This window comes from Xyrauchen texanus, chromosome 48 (genome assembly GCF_025860055.1).
Source record: "Xyrauchen texanus isolate HMW12.3.18 chromosome 48, RBS_HiC_50CHRs, whole genome shotgun sequence".
In the NCBI taxonomy this organism is placed as follows: domain Eukaryota; kingdom Metazoa; phylum Chordata; class Actinopteri; order Cypriniformes; family Catostomidae; genus Xyrauchen; species Xyrauchen texanus.
Genome location: NC_068323.1, coordinates 15404545 through 15424467, shown reverse-complemented (window position 1 = coordinate 15424467; position 19923 = coordinate 15404545). Strand labels below are relative to the sequence as shown.

Below are 19923 nucleotides of genomic sequence, written 5' to 3'. Positions count from 1 at the left end.
ATGACTGCTCTGTTTTTCGCTCGTGACAGACATAGTGCAGTGTTTGGTGTGGTCATGGATTGTTTTTTTTATTTTTTAACTTTAGTAAGAATGTTTCTGTACACACCTTTGAGAGGATTATATATGACAAAAAATAACATGCTTTGACAGTTTTAAAATTTTAGGAAACACCTAAACTATTTTATTTTGGAGACATTACAATTACAGCCCACTATATGATTAAAGGTTTAAAATCTATTGTGAGAGTGAACAGACTTTCTTTCTTTCTTGCCATTAGTATGTAACAGCACCAAACAAATTATTAACAAGAGTATTTACAAAAACACACATTTTTTATTAGGTTTTTGGCAGTTTTATTTTTTTTTTACTTTGCTACAGAATATATTTGCTAAATGAAGCCCTAGAATAAATAATACATATGTAAATAAATAAATATGTTTAAGGTGTATTGCAGTACTAGGAATGGATAAAAGTACACATTTGACAGAACAAGACTGCTCTCTACAGTTTAATCACTTCCTTTTTTTTTAAGAATGAAACAATTTAATGAACATTGTGAGAAAGAAAGAAAGAAAGAAAGTCTGTTCACTCTCACAATAGATTTTAAACCTTTAATCATATAGTGGGCTGTAATTGTAATGTCTCCAAAGTAGTTTAGGTGTTTCCTTAAACTTTAAAACTGTCAAAGCACGTTATTTTCTGTCATATATAATCCTCTCAAAGGTGTACACAAAAACTATTCTTATTAAAGTTAAAAACCCCAATCATATAGCAATCTACACTACACTATGTCTGTCTGTCTGTTATAGGCAATTAAATACAATAAATAATCAATAAATAAACATGTTTAAGGTGTATTGCAGTATTAGGAATGGATAAAAGTACATATATTTGACAGAATAAGACATAAGAATAAGAATGCTCTCTGCAGTTAAATAATTTCCTTTTTTTTTTTTTTTTAAGAATGAAACAATTGCGTGACCATTGTGGGCAAATTACATATTTTAAAGTTACTAAATAAAATATAGTTACATAGACAAGAACCTAAAAGGTAAAAATGCACTTGTAAAATGTCTAACAGTGCTTAACTGTACCTCTTTGTCTGTTTTATAATGGAACCAGTTGCAGCTTTGACCCATAATCTGACCTCAATAGCTCACATTAGTCCTCACACTCTTTGAGTCAACATTAACAATATAAGCTAAAAAAAAAACTCCCATCCACAACCTCAATTCTCCGCGTTTGAGCACTTTTACAATGTCCAGGCAAATGTTTTCATGAACTACTCTCAAACTCAATCTTTTGCCATCTATCTATGATGAATACATGTTGTACATTAATTGACTGACATCTGTAAGTTACTGAACTGAGGATGTAAACACACAAAAGGTAAACTAGAGGTGATAAGTCACATTTGTGTTTCATTGCATGAATGAGCACTGAATTATATACTATATACAGAATAAATGCCATATGTCGAATGGCATCACCTATGCCACAGGGTAAGAACTTCTATTATATTCACACAAACACACACACACTGAAAACTACTGTCTACTATTTCTGTACAATTTTAAGCTGCTGTTAAAACAGTGGACAGAATGAAGACAGAATTTCAGCAACAAATTGAAGTTTTTTATTATTATTATTTACAAAATATAATAACAGGGGCAATAAATCAATATGAGAGGAGCAGAAATAGATTAAAAAAAAACATAATAAAGTTAAACAAGCCTAGACGGTGTTTGTCTCCCTTTCGTATCATCTGAACCTTGCATAAAATTTACCGTCTAAACAATTAGAAGCATCAGCAAACAAATACACATTGAAGCTAGACATAAGCAAAGAGATACGGATGAGGACATAGGCAGCTCTCAATCCTGAATAACAGAAGTTCTGGTTGGTGGCACTTTGAGCAAATGACAAGTCACAAATGAGGTACTACAGAGAATATGATGAACTAAGTCTCTCTGGGTAGTGAAGGATTCTGGGGAATTGGGTGGGCTACAAAACCTGAGAAACTTTATACAGTGAGTAAGCCACAGTAGTGTTAGACTTTAAGGGAAAGTTCACCTAAATATTTAAAGTCCAACTCGAGGGTGAACAAATGAAGGCAGAATTTTCATTTTTAGGTGAACTATTCCTTTAAGTTTTAATACACTGGCAAATCAGGATTGCATCTGTTGGCAAAGCATTTGTGGAGCATATAATCATAAACCATTCAAAAACCCTCTTCAACACTTAGTACTTAGGTACTGATGGACAAGACCGAGAGGGAAACGATCAAAGCCCTGGAGGAACTCAAGTTTTTATTGCACAAAAAGAACCTACAATAGGAAAGCCAGAATCCCATAAAGGATTTCGTAAAACCAACAGAGCAAAGCAACTGCATTAGTAGTTCATTTGATAATACCTCTTTACAAGTTGTTTTTCTGTGTTTGCTTTATCAAAAGCAACTTAGAATGACAAAAAGGTCAGTCGTTTTTGAGTCAAGAACTACATTCAATGAAAGGAACAATGTAAGTTATAACGGTTACTGATAAGGCCACCATCAAACTTAACGGGATACAAAATCTCTCACCTTTCCAAAGAAACTTAAAAAGTTACTTAACCTAAAAATAATGTCAGACTCATGCTGTTTCATACCCGCATGACTTTCTTTCTTCTGTAACAAAAACATAAGATGTCAGGCAGAATGTTTGCGTCAGTCACATTTCATTGTATGGAAAAAGGATGCAATGAATGTGAATGGTGACTGAGGCTAACGTTCTGTCTCCTTTTGTAATCCATTGAAGAAAGGAACTCATACAGGCTTGGAGTGATATGAGATTGGAACGAAATAAGAGTGACCAATTTATGACCGAATTTTGTATTTTTGCATGAACTCCCTTTTAACAAAGTAAATTGATTAAATTAAAAAAACTCTCATTGCATGTAGCACTGCTGTAGTAGAGTCATTTATTTAGATCTGGAAAGTTGTCCATTGGTGACTCACTGTGTGAGGGACCGAGGATGTTGGATGGGCATGGAGCAGATGGCGGAGGGCGGGCACAAGAGGCTGTTGATAACCCCAAAATCTGTGGCAGCGATGGACGGGGCAAGCGGGGACGGGATAGGTGAGGAAGGTAAAGAAAATTCAAGCTGAAGCCTTCTCGAGGCAACATATTCGGTACATAGAGCGTCTCCAGGAAAAGAGCCCAGCTGCAGCTGGTAAAGACCTGCTTCTGGGAGCCCTGAGTCTGGCTGCGAGGAAGGGACTGTGTGGTTACGGGAGAGCGAGGGGAAGTAAAGCTGGGTGGCCGGGGAGGCCGGGTCTGGACAATCTGTGACCGGAGTCTGGAGCGCTGGTGGGAGTGGCGAAAACGAGCTGAACAACTGCTCCCCCTGCTGGCTAGAGCAAGAATCTGCATGTAGTTCACTCTCCGCGATGTCTCGCTTAGAACCTGGAAGTAAAATCGGAAAAAGGAGAAATCAAGATATTGTGGTCAAGCATTTTAATGAAACCACATGGTTTCTGTGGGACCATGTAAAACACTTATGCCCTCTGCAACAAAAGGACAACTTTGGCAATTCATTACTTTATTTATTCTTTTATTATAGAGCTGTTCAAATTGTAGTCCAAAACCCAGAAAATTAGTATTTTCAAGCATCGCTAGATTTGCTCAGGAATTTCCAATGGGTTTTTAGAATAGTAGTTTTCAATTTATGAATAAAAACTCCTATTGTTAACGACTTGAAGAGACATTCACATTTTGTTCTAGAACATAAATTACTAGGGATATCCATTGATTAAAATGTGTAATTACATGATATGCTGATTAATTAATATAATACATCGCAATTAATAAGATGACATGAATCAATATTGGCTAAAAAGTCTCCCTGAGTTCAATATGTATTTTAAATCATTCTAAATATAATATATACTCCATACTAAATTAAATAGGTAACAATTTACAATATGGTTATATTCGTTACCATTAGTTAACTTCATAAGTTAATATGAACTAGCGATGAATAATATATTTTCAGCGCTTATTAATCCATTTATGTAAATAACACATATTAATGAATTTTTTATCAAAACGTTTTATTAAAAGAATGATCCGGGTTCAGTACAAGTTAAACTCAATCGACAGCATTAGTGGCATAATGTTGATTACCACAAAAATGTATTTAGACTCGTCCCTCCTTTTCTAGTTAAAAAAAAATAAAATAAATCAAGGTTACAGAGAGGGACTTACTTTTATACTCACTGAAAGTGAATGTGGCAAATTGTTGGAGGGTTTAAACACAGAAATGTGAAGCTTATAATTTTTTAAAGCATGAATTCCTCTGTTAAAACTTGTGTATTATTTGAGCTCTAAAGTTAATAGTCGTTTTTAACGGTCATTTTAGGGTTTCATCACATCATCACGGCAACGAAGTTGTAAAATTGGTTTGTAAGTGATGTTATCGCACTAAAATCATGTTCACATGCATATTGTTCATGTCATGTGGCTTTACTTTTAAAACAGTCACTATGTTAACATTCAAACATTGGCCCCATTCACTTCCTTTTTTCAAAGAAATGGAGGGAAGAATCAAAATACAGTTTTGTGGTAAATCAACATTATGCCATAAATGCTGTCGATTGACATTAACTTGTATTGAACCCGGAATATTCCTTTAAGTGTGCCTTTAATCTATTCTACAAATGAACAATTATACCACGTTGTGCTATAAGAAATGTAAAAATAAAATTATGAATATTTTGTATTGTAGTAATAATTCTGCTGGAGCAGATCTGTTACTCCTGGGGGGTTTTATTTGCAGCACTCCCTGCTTTGTCTATACATTGCTGCATAGATGGGTAGTTTGCCAGAACAGAACCATACTACCAACACCAAAGGATTGCTTTAATTGTCCATAAGTGAATTAAAGTATTCTTTAAAAATATTCAAATCAAGTATTTATATGACAGAAGTGGTCCTGACTAAATCTTATGTAAAGTCTTACCAATTAAAACTTTCAAAGATATTACATTATTGAAGCAGATGAGAAAAGCATTGATTAGACAATACAAAAAGTGGATTTAAAAGTCAATTTACTGTTTGCTTTATTCCCATATCATCGAACATAAGCCCTATCACTGGCTTACAGTCCAAATGAATCCATTCTGCAATTGAGTTTGTCAATCTCTCCAAGGTAAACCTGAGGGGTGTATTCACAGAAAATGTTCTTGCAAGTTCTTTTGTTTTTGCTTGCACTGTATCTGTGCTATTTATGTTGGTTTAAGTACTTTAGTGCATTAGACAGAAGCTTTCTGGAGCATCTCACTCTGACTGCATCAGGTTTCACTCGTTTCCAGTGTCTCTAGCAATAGGTGCTATGTTTTTAGGACACTGTGAAGTTAAACGTAGTTTAAAACTTAAATAAATGAGTCTCAGGATCCCTGCATTCTGGAGTGCTCCGTTCAGCTGTCGGTTTGAACAGCTGTCGTTTGTTGCTTGTGCAGCCGCAAGTTACCTGTACAGCTGGAGTTGCGCTGACTGCCCCCTGACAGACACTAATAACTGAAGCTGGTGCTGCAAGCTTAAATTGCTCTATTGGTAGGTATATTCCTTTTTACATAATTTATGTACAGTCAGGGGGCATAATTAATTATGTAAATGTTTTACTTATCCACTTTTTTTTTATAGAATTAATTGCACTGAATGAACATGTTAAATTGACAGCCTCATAAATTACACACATTTTTTTAAGTCATTGAGTTTTTTGCCAACAAGTTGCTAAATAAGGACTACAACTACCACAACTATGTAAGTTTATGTTCTTGATGAATCAGACATCCATTATAGTCCTTAAGTAGCAACATGTGCTTTAAAATCAACACTTAAGGTATGACTGTGTGCAATTTATGTTGTTGAACACAGTCTCTTCAAGTAAGTGATATAGAGCAACAGTCTGGTTCCAGAATTAAAAATACCAATACATTTTTTCCATAGATGAATTTATTTATTACGATAACTCTACGATAAAAGTTTATTGACGCACTGTGATTGATGCAATTGAGTCGGCCTCCCTACACTCTCAGATTACTTTTATATTTGTATATTTTGCAATATACTTTAAATATATTGATTCTATACTTATACTCAACAACTTTTAAAGTTCAAAATCAATAATTTGATATATGACTATTGTTTGTAATTTATGTCATTTGCAGTGCTTCATGGGAGCTGACGCCTTACAGCCTTCATTGTAGTTAATTCCCTCATGAAAGATGTTAAGTACACAGTCTTGTACCTTTGTCTTTTTGTACGATTTTCAAATTCTTTTTGCCTTCAAGTCAAATGTTGTAATGTTGCGATTCACCTTGGAGTTAGTTAGTTTGATTTATAACTTGGATTACTATCTAAATCTTTTATTTTTACCTGTGTGCCTGTCACTTTTACGTTGCCAAAGCACAGCAAGCTCAGGGCTTTAAGAGGAAACGCGGAGTGCGTTTCCGTCGTGGACGACCCTGAAACTGAGCTGCGCAATTCAGGCTATCCTCTGGATCATGCGACCAAATGAAAGATCACAGAACATAAAAGAAATGGGACAAACACAATGGGGAAAAAAGTATGGAATGAAACAAATCATAACAACTCAAAAGATCATCCAGACCAAAATAAATTTTAAAAATGCATTTGCGTAGGACATGAACAAATGACCATAAAATAAGTAGCTGGTGCAAGATACACAAACAACATTCAGAAACGTTGACACTATCGATGGTTCCGTGAAGCTTATGGAAATGTTGTTGTAACTAGCAAATTCAAAATCCAAACATACCTTGTTTATCCAGCTCCATGACTGGAGAAGGTGATGGAGTTTGGAGTTGAATTGAAGACCTACTTGACAAACCTTGTGTGGCACCTTCCACTTCACCGAAATCTCCATCTGGCTCAGCATCCTCTCTGAGACACACATAGAAATCAATGAGGTGTCAACAAAGCTTTATCAAATAAATATCAAAACTCTTGCTTCTACACTGCCTTTAGTGCAACAAAACCTGAAAAAAGTTCTTAGTTAAGGTTAAAAAAGAACAAAGTTGTCCCAACTTGCAGCTTATTCTGTCCAAGAACCACCCATTTAGACAGAAAAAGGCCAATTGACCTTGCTTTTTAAAATGGAATCATCCATTTATTTGGACCAGTTGATGGGTTTTGCCTAACAGGACAGGTTGGAAACATGTACAGTAAGGAGGTACCGTGAAAGTAATGTTTTGCTTGTAAAATTGTTCTTGCCCAAGTAAAAATGTGTTAAATCACAGGTCTAATTTCACATATGTTATGGGCTGACTTTGGCTCTATAGAGCAGAATGCCATCTTGTTCTCATGATGAATATGAACAGTGATGTAACGTAATTAGATGCTTCATCCGTTTCTTGTATCAAGTCCCCACTTTATTGAATTACATGCATCCATACATCAATGTGTCACTGTATGTGATGTTGGAGCTTTTCCAAGTTATTCGATACGATAGTCGTTTTGTTTAAAGCTGTCTAAGGCAGCAAAGTTTAAAACCCTTGTTTTGACACAATGACTATATCTTACATTAGTACACGATCCTTCAACATTTTCTGGGATGCATTAGGATTTTACAGTGCCTTTCACAAATCTTAGAATAGAACTGAATCTTTATATAATGCCACACAAACATGCCCAGTGGACTTTTAAGTGATGTCACCATAAAATGGTGCCTGGCATCCTCCCATCTCAAAATTTGGTATTCTCCCATCCCCAAAATCCATTCTTTGGTATGTTCAAAATGCAAATATACCCAATTCTTTTTAATCAAGAAACAGATTCCAAGTTCTCTGACCCTCTTAATTTACTATTTCTTCTGCTCTGTTTTCACCTGCTATTAAGATGCATTTAGGCGATATGTAGCAAGTGACCAAATTCTGCTGTAAATGTCATGTTTGGCTTAAATTATTAAATGGAAGTATAATTGGGAGAAATGGTTATTAATGATTAATTTTTTGCACTTTATTCACATGCGGTAATGCCGTTTTTAATTCAGAGACTCTCCCCTCAAGATCCAAACACAAGTGGCCAAAAAAGATCCATATTATGACCAGGTGTAAACGATGATGTGTCTCGCTTGTCCACTTGTGATCAGATCGCCTAAAACGCATCTTAATGCCAGGAGTAAATAGAGCCATTATTACAGTCCTTAGAGTAAACAACAAAACAAAAAACACTAGTTTTACTCACATGTTTCCAGATGGCAGATTGCACCTTTTCCGCCCCATCTTGGTGGTCTGCTGTGTGAAATACTCATGCCGTTCAGATTTCTTCCACATGTAATAGTACTCTACACACTCACCCACTGAGCGTGTGCGGACCTAAGAAAGAACAAAAACAAGACACACTTGTGGGGCCTGGGTAGTTCAGTGAGTATTGACACTGACTATCACCTCTGTAGTCGCAAGTTCGAATCCAGGGCATGCTGAGTGACTCCAGCCAGGTCTCCTAAGCAACCAAATTGGCCCGGTTGCTAGGGAGGGTAGAGCAAGTCACATGGGGTAACCTCCTTGTGGTCACGATTAGTGGTTCTTGCTCACAGTGGGGTGCATGGTAAGTTCTGCGTGGATAGCAGAGAGTAGCATGAGCCTCCACATGCTGTGAGTCTCCGCGGTGTCATGCTCAGCGAGTCACGTGATAAGATGCACAGATTGTCAGTCTCAGAAGCTGAGGCAACTGAGACTTGTCCTCCGCCATCCGGATTGAGGCGAGTAACCGCGCCACCACGAGAACCTACTAAGTAGTGGGAACTGGGCATTCCAAATTAGGGAGAAAAGGAGATTAAAAAAAAGGATCACTAGGGATAGGGATGGTAAGGAATTTAATGATTCTGGTTCTAATTCCAATACTTCCATTAACGATTATTTTAGTACTTCTGAGGAAGAAATATTTGGAAAATAGAAATGCAATTTGTGATGCATTTACTCTCCTGTACGGTTTTCCGAAGCACTAGCTAGAACGAAATCAAGAAGTACGTAATCTCTACGGCATGTTTCCAAGATGCATTGTTATCCAAGTAGTCCGTACAAATGTCCGTAAATGAACAAGATCCTCAGACCACTCGTAAGTCCTTTACGTGCAGCTTAAGAGACAAATGGATATTTCTTAAATTCTGTTAATGTATATATCCAAGGATAAAAAAAGTGCTGAAAAAAAAAAAAGCATTTAAATCAACACTCTACGTATGCGATGTGACAGGCCTAAATTTACATAACAGATAATATGGGATAACTTTATATAGCCATCTTTTAATTAAAAAATCGTACAAAAACAAGAAATCTATGCGCTGCTTTGGAAACTTGCTGGCGTCATTTATGCCATTAGAGGTGGTCCCAAATATGTATTAAATAAAAATCCTAAATGAATAAAACTTTGGTAAGTTACTTCACTAAGACTTAAAATAAAAAACACCAACTCATTCAACCGTTACCAGAAGCAAACATCATTAAATTACTTTAGTTTTAAAAAACGTAACCGGTTCTGAATAAGAACCAGTTCTCGTTTCCCAATCCTATGATCACGTTTCGATAATATTGTGATTTTTTTTACCTGTTCAAAATTGTGATATATTGCTACCTTTTACACACTTGTTTCTCATTCATCTACATTTGACAGTGCTTATCGATTTTTTTTCTCCATCCTACTGAATGTTTTGAGAAAATCTTTCCTGATTTCGGTATCAGAATGGTCACTCACCTTGTTGGCCTGTATGAGGTGGAAGTCCTTCCCATAGACACGGTAACCATGCTCAAAGTTTCGACACTCCTCCTCGCTCCAGGCACAAAGCTCTTCTGGAACATTTAAAAAAAAATTATTATACATATACAGTACTTACTGTATACTGGAAGGTTGATACAAAAATGACAAAGGTCTGACTCTTACCACTGAAAACCTTCACATTGAAGCGATATCTTCTAAGTGCCTCTTCTGCATTGAAGTTGCATTTCACCAGTTCATAAAGAGCCTTCAAAAGACAAAGTGGGAATTAATGAATAAATGTGATCAATAACAGATGAAAACATGAACCACTAAAGACAATAAAAACAGGTGTATAGTCACAATAAAGTCTTTGACATGTTTTATTTTGCACATGATGGCCTTCAGATACCAGTTATCTATGGTGTCCCACAAGGCTCTGTTATAGGAATATTAAAAGTTGTAACTTTTCAAACACATCCTACACTGTGATAAAAATGCATGCTTCAAGAAATTAGTAAGGTAAAGTGTGTAATTTCTGTCCCACTAGTGTTACCCAATAGAAATGCAATAATAATGACTGTTTTAAAACAGGTTCCCCCAACACTTAGGCAAGTTTAAGCTTGCAATAAAGTCACTTCCAACTCACACAGTGAGTAATATGATTCAACCTAACCTGCTCATTATCTTTGACTATGTCTTCTGTGGTCAAAGTGTTTATAGCTCCATTTTCACTCCCTTTTCTCTGGACCATAAACAAAAACTCCTCTACAGCCGGAAAGGACAGCACACCGGGGGTCCACAATAACTGGTCCTTATTCTCGTAGGCTGCGGATAACAGTTACAGAACAGGTGTGGGCCACAGGGGACTATGTAAGTTGATTATGCAAAACAAACCAGCAAAACACTGAAGCAAGTGTAAAATATGAGAAGACACTCACCTCTTTCATTAAAAGTGTGTGAAGAGAGAGAAGGAATTGTAGCCTGATACTGGGGGCCCACCATGATGTCCTTAAAACCAAAACATGGCACAAAAGCATTCTTAAATATGTTATTTTCCCCATTAACATGTTGTTTAAATCACATACAAAAAATTGATAGATCCGGTCCTGGATGCTGATTGGTTTCTTTTACATGTTGTAGCAAGTCCTCTCATACCGTATTGCTTAATTAGAGAAACATTATTTTACATTTCTTTTGGTTTTGGTTTACCACACTCTTTTTTTACTTCTAATGATTGTCAACCCATTACATGACAAATGTTTTACCTTGCGTCCATCGCTGGAGGGGATAGAGGTGCTTTCTGAGTCGTCTTCTGAGGAGCTGACTGAAGAGTCTTTGTCATCACCTGAGAGCCAGCCCAAGCATTATTTTATTAAAATACAATTTCTAAACAAATAAAAAACAAAATCTTTTATTGTGGATTTAAAGGGATAGTTTATCCAAAAATGAAATTTCTCTCATAATTTACGCACGCTCCTGGCATCCCAGATGTGTGACTTTATTTCTTCTGCAGAAAACAAATTAAGATATTTAAGAAGAATATTTCAGCTCTGTAGGTCCATACAATACAAGTAAATGTTGACCAGAACTTTGAAGCTCCAAAAAAGACATAAAAAGTAATCCATATGACTCCAGTGGTTTAATCCATGTCTTCAGAAGTGATATGATTGGTGTGGGTGAGAAACAGACCAATATTTAAGTCTTTTTTACTATAAATTCTCCTCCCTGCCCTATAGGTGGCGATATGAACGAATAATGTGAATCGCCAAACACAAAAGAAGAACGTGAAAGTGAAAGTGGAGATTTATGGTAAAAAAGAACTTCAATATTGATCTGTTTCTCAACCATACTTATCATTTCACTTCTTTGACTTGCATTGTTTGGACGTACAGAGCTGAAATATTCTTCTAAAAATCTTTGTTTGTGTTCTGCAGAAGAACGAAAGACACACACAACAGGGATGGCTTGAGGGTGAGTAAATGATGAGAGAATATTTATTTTTTGGTGAACTGTTCGTTTAAGGAGAAGCAGAATATTGACCAAATGCAAGCAGAATATGGAGATATGTTGCAGACAGAAAGCGAATCAGTACTGATTGCGATTCAGCTCCAGATATTAAATTTAATCAAGCTGTAAAAAGAAATAATAAAACCACACATTTCTAGAAAGTAGAGTACCGTTAAAACTTAAAACTGAAAATGTATAGAAATTATTTCCACACTTTCAATATTGAAATTGTTTGTTTATTTAATTCTTTGTTTAGATTATCATAGTTTTAAACAAGCAGTAACTTGTATTTTTAGTATGTATTTTCATAGTTGGGACTGGGACAATAAAACAGTAAAATCTAAAATCAGTTGTAATGAGACTTTATATAACAAAAAGAAAAGTTGAATTTGTTAGTTTTCATTAAAATTCCCAAAATAATGAAACACCTTACTCTGAATTTAGAGCACTTGGGCTTAGTACACACTGGCAGCCCAAATCCAGTTTTAAGTGTATCCGACTCAAATTAGTTTTTGTAGTCTGAACAGAATAATGTGTCAAAAATAATCCGATTTTTGTAAAAACGAAGTGGTTTGAAATTGGATTACGATTTTTTTAGTCCATGGTCTGTTCTAATACTCGATTCTGATTGGCTGGAATTAACTGGAAATTCTCAAATTATATTAAAAATAGATAGTAATGTTTAATTAAATAATTAAGAATTCAAGAATTAAATCAAACAGTGACATTTGATATGCTTCTTAAAAATGTAAATGTATTAAATAATGGCTTTAGTGGTTGCAAATAGTGATATATCGGACAGGCTGTTTTTTCGTAGATGTTATTTCGCTATTGGCTTACAACCATGTACGCTTGGTCGATGTCAACGTAAACCTATTTTTCAGTTCATTTTGAGTAAACACTTTGTAAAATAAGCACTCATTCCATTTCAACAATTTTGGGGCATCTCATTTGCTGTCATTAAATTATATTAAATATATGGGAATTATATCAGCCACCATGCTCTCTAGATATTGGTATCCTCAGTCACTGAAAAACCCCTATCGGTTGATGAACAGTTACAACATCTTAATTCCCCCTCCGCTGTCCAGCAAGGCGAAGCAAGGCAGTTTTTTCACTATGCAGTTATTGTAGAAGAAATTTGCTTGGCAAAGGTAACATGTCACTGTTATAATGCTAAAGTTCGGATTAAAAACTATCTGAAATTATGTGTAGTGCGAAAAAAGTTTTAATTGCTTTAAAATATATAACTTAACCATGAAGCAAAGAATTGAGGCAACAAGCACTGATGCTTACAAGAATATCCAGTTGAGAGCACAATAATTGTAATTGTGTGTGATGTCATACCTCGTAAGTTACACTGTAAGAGGTCAGGTGCATGAGACGTGACAGTGAGTGTGATGTCATCAGTAGAGGAATGGTTGTTTTCATCCTTCTCTCCTGAGAATACATCTTTACCTATCTGAACCTACAGAAAGACTTTGATTTAATTATCCAATAGAGACTCTGAAGTTCATAAAGGATTAGTCACTTGTTTCTACTGAAAGCTCTTAAAAAACAAAGACTAAAAATAACATCTACGATACAAGATTCTCCAGAGAAATTAGCACAAACTCAGACTGGAAGTGCTGTGTTTTCAAATTATGAAGTTTAATGGATTTGTAAAGGGCAAAGGAAATGTTGGGAATAGTGCCACAAGCACATGGTGATTCCAACAGTTTTTGATTATTTGGAAAATTGTGTCTAAAATGCTGTTTAATCGATTTTTCTATCTTCTTAAAATCTATGTTCTTGCATGGAACATTCAGAAACATTTTCAACTTATCAGAGATTAAAAAGATATACACTAATATTCAGTCAACTTCTAAGAAATGACAGAAGTTATTATTAAAGGTGAAGTGTGTGACTTTTCCGATGTTTAAATACTTTCAGCACGTTCTGATTTCTGAACAAATGACTCTTATCGTCCCATTATTCTGAACCTACAGAGCGAAAACATACAGCTTGACCAGTGTAGTCCGATACCCTAATGAACGGCTCTTATCAGGCAAATCTTTTGAATCTACAGTGGGAAACATACAGAGCGACCAGTGGAGTCCAATTCCCAAATGAACAGCTCTTATCAGCAAATCTATTGAATCTACAGTGCACAACATACAGAGTGACCAGTATAGTCCTATTCCCGAATGAATGACTCTAATCAGATGGTTCTTTTGAATCTACAGTGCACAACATACAGAGTGACCAGTGTAGTCCGATTCCCAAATGAATGACTCTAATCAGATGGTCCTTTTGAATCTACAGAGCGAAAACATACAGCTCGACCAGTGTAGTCCGATACCCGAATGAACGGCTCTTATCAGGCAAATCTTTTGAATCTACAGTGCACAACATACAGAGTGACCAGTATAGTCCTATTCCCGAATGAATGACTCTAATCAGATGGTTCTTTTGAATCTACAGTGCACAACATACAGAGTGACCAGTGTAGTCCTATTCCCGAATGAATGACTCTAATCAGATGGTTCTTTTGAATCTACAGTGCACAAAATACAGAGTGACCAGTGTAGTCCGATTCCCAAATGAATGACTCTAATCAGATGGTTCTTTTGAATCTACAGTGCACAACATACAGAGTGACCAGTGTAGTCCGATTCCCAAATGAATGACTCTAATCAGATGGTTCTTTTGAATCTACAGTAGGAAAACATACAGAGAGACCAATGGAGTCCGATTCCCGAATGAATGACTCTAATCAGATGGTTCTTTTGAATCTACAGTAGGAAAGACACAAAGTGACCAGTGTAGTCCGATTCCCGAATGAATGACTCTAATCAGACAGTTCTTTTGAATCTACAGTGGAAAACATACAGAGCAACCAGTGTAGTCCGATTCCCGAATGAATGAGTCTTACCAGATGGTTCTTTTGAATCTACAGAGCGAAACATACAGTAGTCCGACATTTTTTAAATCTTTGTATTATTTCAAGCATGGAAATCATCACCATATGTTTACATTTAGAGTATTTCTGTAAAGAAGGTGACAGTCACCTTGTCCAGTGTCATTTCAGGCAGACTGGCTGCCAGCTCATTAGGCTCCCGTTGTTGCTGCAGGACAGGATCAGGCATGTTGTACCCATAAAGTGCCAGCAGCTGCTCAAGTGACATCTCACCACCCTTTGAACAGGTCATCATAACATAAATTACAAAAATGTTATCTTTTTTATAAAATGGAAACTTTATACAGACATTTTACAATGAAAATACAGTAACATCATGCAAACATCTTCAGTCAACAGGTCTTAAGCAGAGTGCCGAGAAAAGTTAACACTCACTGAGTGGGACTGGGTTGCCATCTTTGCCGTCTGCCTTCGCAGGGCCGCCAGGCACCTGTCCTGCTGCTCTAGGAACGTGGTTGGCCGGGGAAAGGCCTCCAGTGGCACTGCATAGCCCTGGTGGAAAATATCTACACGACTGTGGCGTTGGTCCTTGGAGCCCATTCGAACAGCTTAAGCACATGTCACATGATAGTAGGCAATAAGAACTGGAAATTCTCAAATAAAATTAAAAATAGATAGTAATGTTTAATTACATTCAAGAATTAAATCAAACAGTGACATTTGATATGCTTCTTAAAAATGTAAATGTATTAAATAATGGATTTAGTGGTTGCAAATAGTGATATATCGGACAGGCTGTTTTTTCGCAGATGTTATTTCGCTATTGGCTTACAACCATGTACGCTTGGTCGATGTCAACGTAAACCTATTTTTCAGTATATTTTGAGTAAACACTTTGTAAAAAGCACTCATTCCATTGCAACGATTTTGGGGACATCTCATTTGCTGTCATTAAATTATATTAAATATATGGGAAATATATCAGCCACCATGCTCTCTAGATATTGGTATCCTCAGTCACTGAAAAACCCCTATCGGTTGATGAACAGTTACAACATCTTAATTCCCCCTGATAAATACATTTCTGGCAGGGAAAAACTAAATAAATCAGTGTCAATAAAATTATGCACTTACAATGAAAAGGTAATGGCCTAAATGTATATGTGATGAAACCCAAATAACACCAGATAATGTCAAGTTACTACAGTTTAATTGAAGAAACAATAACTATATGGAATTTTGGTGAAAACTATTATTACCATGGTACATTTTTGTAAAGTGAAATATGCTGAAAATTACTAGATCTGCAACTATACCATTAGAATTAGAAATGTTCATAGATATTTCATTCATATAACAATTCTCCCTTGGAGAACACCGTATTGTTTTAGCATAATTTACCATGTCCACCATATTAAACATTTCTAAATCTGGTTTTAAAAGGCAGTCAAGATTATTTAAAGGGATAGTTCACCCAAAAATGCCGATTTACTCACCCTCATGCCATCCCAGATGTGTATGACTTTCTTTCTCCTGCAGAACACAAAGAAAGGTTTTTAGAAGAATGTTTCAGCTCTGTAGGTCCTCACAGTGCAAGTGAATGGTGACCAGAACTTTGAAGCTCCAAAAAAGCACACAAAGGCAGCATAAAAGTAACCCATAAGATTCCAATGGTTAAATCCATGTCTTCAGAAGTGATATGATAGGTGTTTGTAAGAAACAGATCAATATTTAAGTCCTTTTTTTTAAAAAAAAAAAAAGTGTCTTATGGATACTTGTATGTTGCCCAAATGGCCACCAAAGTTCTGGCCACCATTCACTTGCACTGAGGACCTTCTAAAATATTCTTCTAAAAATCTTTGTTTGTGATCTGCAGAGGAAAGGAAGCCATACACATCTGGAATGGCATGAAAGTGAGTAAATGATGAGACAATTTTCATTTTTTGGTGAACTACTCCTTTAAACACCTCAAATGAAGGTTTTTTTTGTTTTGTTTTTTTGCCTCATCATACCTGCTAAACACATCTAACTAGGACATCTAACTGCAACTGAAACTAAGTGTCCCATGGTACATTTTTGTAAGGGGTAGCCTAATATACTGAAAAATTACTAGATCAGTAGCAATATCGTTACTATGAGACATGTTCTGGATATCAAGATGTTTCACATATTTATATTAAAATTATAAAATAGCACCTAAGAATATTCTCTTTTACTTTTCCCTTAGAAACAAAAGACTTCATTACATATTTTTGAGCATATTCCACCATGTTCACCATAATCAACATTTCTAAAAGTGGTCTAAAAGGCAATCAAGAGTATTTAAACATGCATAAAGCTTATTTTACCACCTCTTTATACACTTGAAGCCAGAAGTTTACATACACTTTAGCCAAATACATTTAAACTGTCCTAACATTTAATCGTAGAAAACATTCCCTGTCTTATGTCAGTTAGGATCACTACTTTATTTTAAGAATGTGAAATGTCAGAATAAGAGTAGAGTGATTTATTTCAGCTTTTATTTCTTTCATCTCATTTCCAGTGGGTCAGACGTTTACATACACGTTGTTAGTATTTGGTAGAATTGTCTTTAAAAATTTTAACTTGGGTCAAATGTTTTTGTAGACTTCCTCAAGCTTCTCACAATAAGTTGCTGGAATTTTGTCCCATTCTTTCAGACAGAACTGGTGTAACCAGATTTGTAGGCCTCCTTACTCACACATGCTTTTTCAGTTCTGCCCACACATTTTCTATCAGATTGAGGTCAGGGCTTTGTGATGGCCACTCCAGTACCATGACTTTGTTGTCCGTAAACCATTTTGACACAAATTTGGAGGTATGCTTGGGGTAATTGTCCATTTGGAAGACCCATTTGTGACTGAGCTTTAACTTCCTGACTGATGTCTTGAAATGTTGCTTCAATATATGAACAGAATTTTCCTTCCTCATGATGCCATCAATTTTATTAAGTGCACCAGTCCCTCCTGCAGCAAAGCACCCCCACAACACCCCCATGCTTCACGGTTGGGATGGTGTTCTTCGGCTTGTAAGCCTTACCTTTTTTCCTCCAAACATAACGATGGTCATTATGGCCAAACAGTTGTAACTTTTTTTCAATAAGAGGAAATTTCTCCAAAAAGTAAGATCTTTGTCCCCATGTGCACTTGCAAACTATAGTCTGACTTTTTTATGGTGGTTTTGGAGCAGTGTCTTTATTGCTGAGCAGCCTTTCAGGTTCTGTTGATATAGGAGTCGTTTTACTGTGGATATAGATCCTTGTCTACCTGTTTCCTCCAGCATCTTCACAAGGTCCTTTGCTGTTGTTCTAGGATTGATGTGCACTTTTCGGATCAAACTACATTCATCTCTAGGAGACCAAATCCATCTCCTTCCTGAGCGGTATGATGGCTGTGTAGTCCCATGGTGTTTGGCATACTATTGTTTGTACAGATGAATGTGACACCTTCAGGCATTTGGAAATTACTCCCAAGGATGAATCAGACTTGTGGTGGTCCACAATTGTTTTTCTGAGGTCTTTGTTGATTTCTTTTGATTTTCCCATTATATCAAGCAAAAAGGCACAGTTTGAAAGTAGGCCTTAACACACATCCACAGGTACACCTCCAATTCAGTACACCTCCTATCAGAAGCTAATTGCTTAAAGGCTGGATAACATTTTCTGGAATTTTCCAAGCTGCTTAAAGGCACAGTTAACTCAGTGTATGTAAACTTTTGACCCACTGGAATTGTGACAGTCAAGTAAAAGTGAAACAATCTGTCTGTAAACAATTGTTGGAAAAATGTCATGCACAAAGTAGATGTCCTAAATGACTTGCCAAAACTATAGTTTGCTAATATTAAATCTGTGGAGTGGTTAAAAAATTAGTTTTAATGACTTCAAGCTAAGTGTATGTAAACGTTTGACTTCAACTGTATCTATCTAGATGTTTTAGTTCTATATAACTGTTCAAATTAATATTTAAATAAACATAGAAATCGTGTCTTTCACTCATATGATAAAATCTCTCTTGGAGAAACTACTTTCTAACATATTGTTGTGCATAATTCACCATGTGCTCCACTTTTAACACCCTTAATCTGATCTCAACGGCAATCAAGAGTATTTAAACATGCACATAGTTTCTTTTCACATCTTTATATCAGTTAAAACGCATCTTTACTGAAGTTTGCATAGCGCGTTTCCTCGCACTGGGGCGCTTTCCTGCGAGTCAGTGCTGAACATTTGCACAGGGACTGAACCGGTCCGAGATGGAAACAGTTTTAGGGAAGTCGAGGAGTAAGTGGCAGCCTTTCAAGTCACTTTTAAAACTTTAGACCTGCCACCCGTCCCGCTCCGGCCACACCTGGGACGCAGTTCAGCACCACAGTTCACGTCGGTCTCCTATTGTTTCGTGTGACGCACAAGCTGGCAATTTAAACGCTCGTGAACGCGTCCAGCGCGAGAGAGAGAGCGAGAGAGAGAGAGAGAGCGAGCGAGAGAGAGAGAGCTAGCGCGAGAAGCGCAACTTCCTCCTTATTAATGAACGTTTATCTTTGTCGTTTTCTGGGCCGGTCGAGCATACGGCCAGTGTCTTAAACTCTCCGTTAACGCGCGGCCCGCGGTTAAAGTTAAACGGAGCTGTCGGATAATTTAATCGTGTTGTTCTTCCCCTCAAGCCCCGCAGCTTACTTACCTCCGCCATTCCGATTCTGCGCAAGCGGAGGAATGCCCGGATGTTGTGTAGGACGATTCGAACTCCTATTGAACTTACAGTCTAATAAACTAACATTGATAATAGTGACTAAACAATACAATAGAGTCAGTTAATCATGTAGAGTTTACACGTGCAATGTGTATATCTGTACTGAATTGAAATCGTAAATTAATTATGGGTCGGGTTTAAAATTCTTTATAACTGATATATATGTTTCGAAGTCTCTTGATAATACAAACCAGCGTGTATTAATAAGCCTATTGTTGATAATTTTCCTTTTTCTAAACTCTACTTTCTTATATTATTATAAAAATGTATATTTAGTTGGATATTTGCATGCCCTGTAGTGCACAAATATGTAACTATATATTCATATTATGAACGTCTCCTTTTTGTGGGTGAACTATCTCTTATATATATATATATATATATATATATATATATATATATATATATATATATATATATATATATATATTGATTGTAAATATTGGGAGCATAACCCTCTCAATATCTATGTTGGTTGGGTGTAAAAGGGTACATT

General features: G+C 36.2%; 1 protein-coding gene across 3 annotated transcripts; it reads right to left on the bottom strand.

Moving 5' to 3' along the window:
• Positions 1–1621: 1621 nt before the first annotated feature.
• Positions 1622–19372, bottom strand: mier2 (mesoderm induction early response 1, family member 2). 3 transcript variants are annotated; one of them, XM_052121843.1, is made up of 13 exons: positions 19359–19372; positions 15097–15269; positions 14813–14938; positions 13110–13230; positions 11021–11100; positions 10694–10763; positions 10429–10580; positions 9939–10020; positions 9753–9847; positions 8247–8377; positions 6820–6944; positions 6417–6537; positions 1622–3443 (listed from the first exon to the last, which is right to left on the bottom strand). In XM_052121843.1, the coding sequence occupies exons 2-12, from the start codon at positions 15259–15261 to the stop codon at positions 6458–6460; spliced, it is 1227 nt and encodes a 408-aa protein (XP_051977803.1). In that variant the 5' UTR covers positions 15262–15269; positions 19359–19372; the 3' UTR covers positions 1622–3443; positions 6417–6457. The 3 variants fall into 3 exon arrangements, with proteins under 3 accessions (XP_051977803.1, XP_051977804.1, XP_051977805.1); XM_052121844.1 differs by lacking the exon at positions 19359–19372 and adding an exon at positions 16158–16601; XM_052121845.1 differs by lacking the exon at positions 19359–19372 and having other exon boundaries at positions 9753–9844; positions 15097–16110.
• Between the last annotated feature and the right edge of the window lie 551 nt (positions 19373–19923).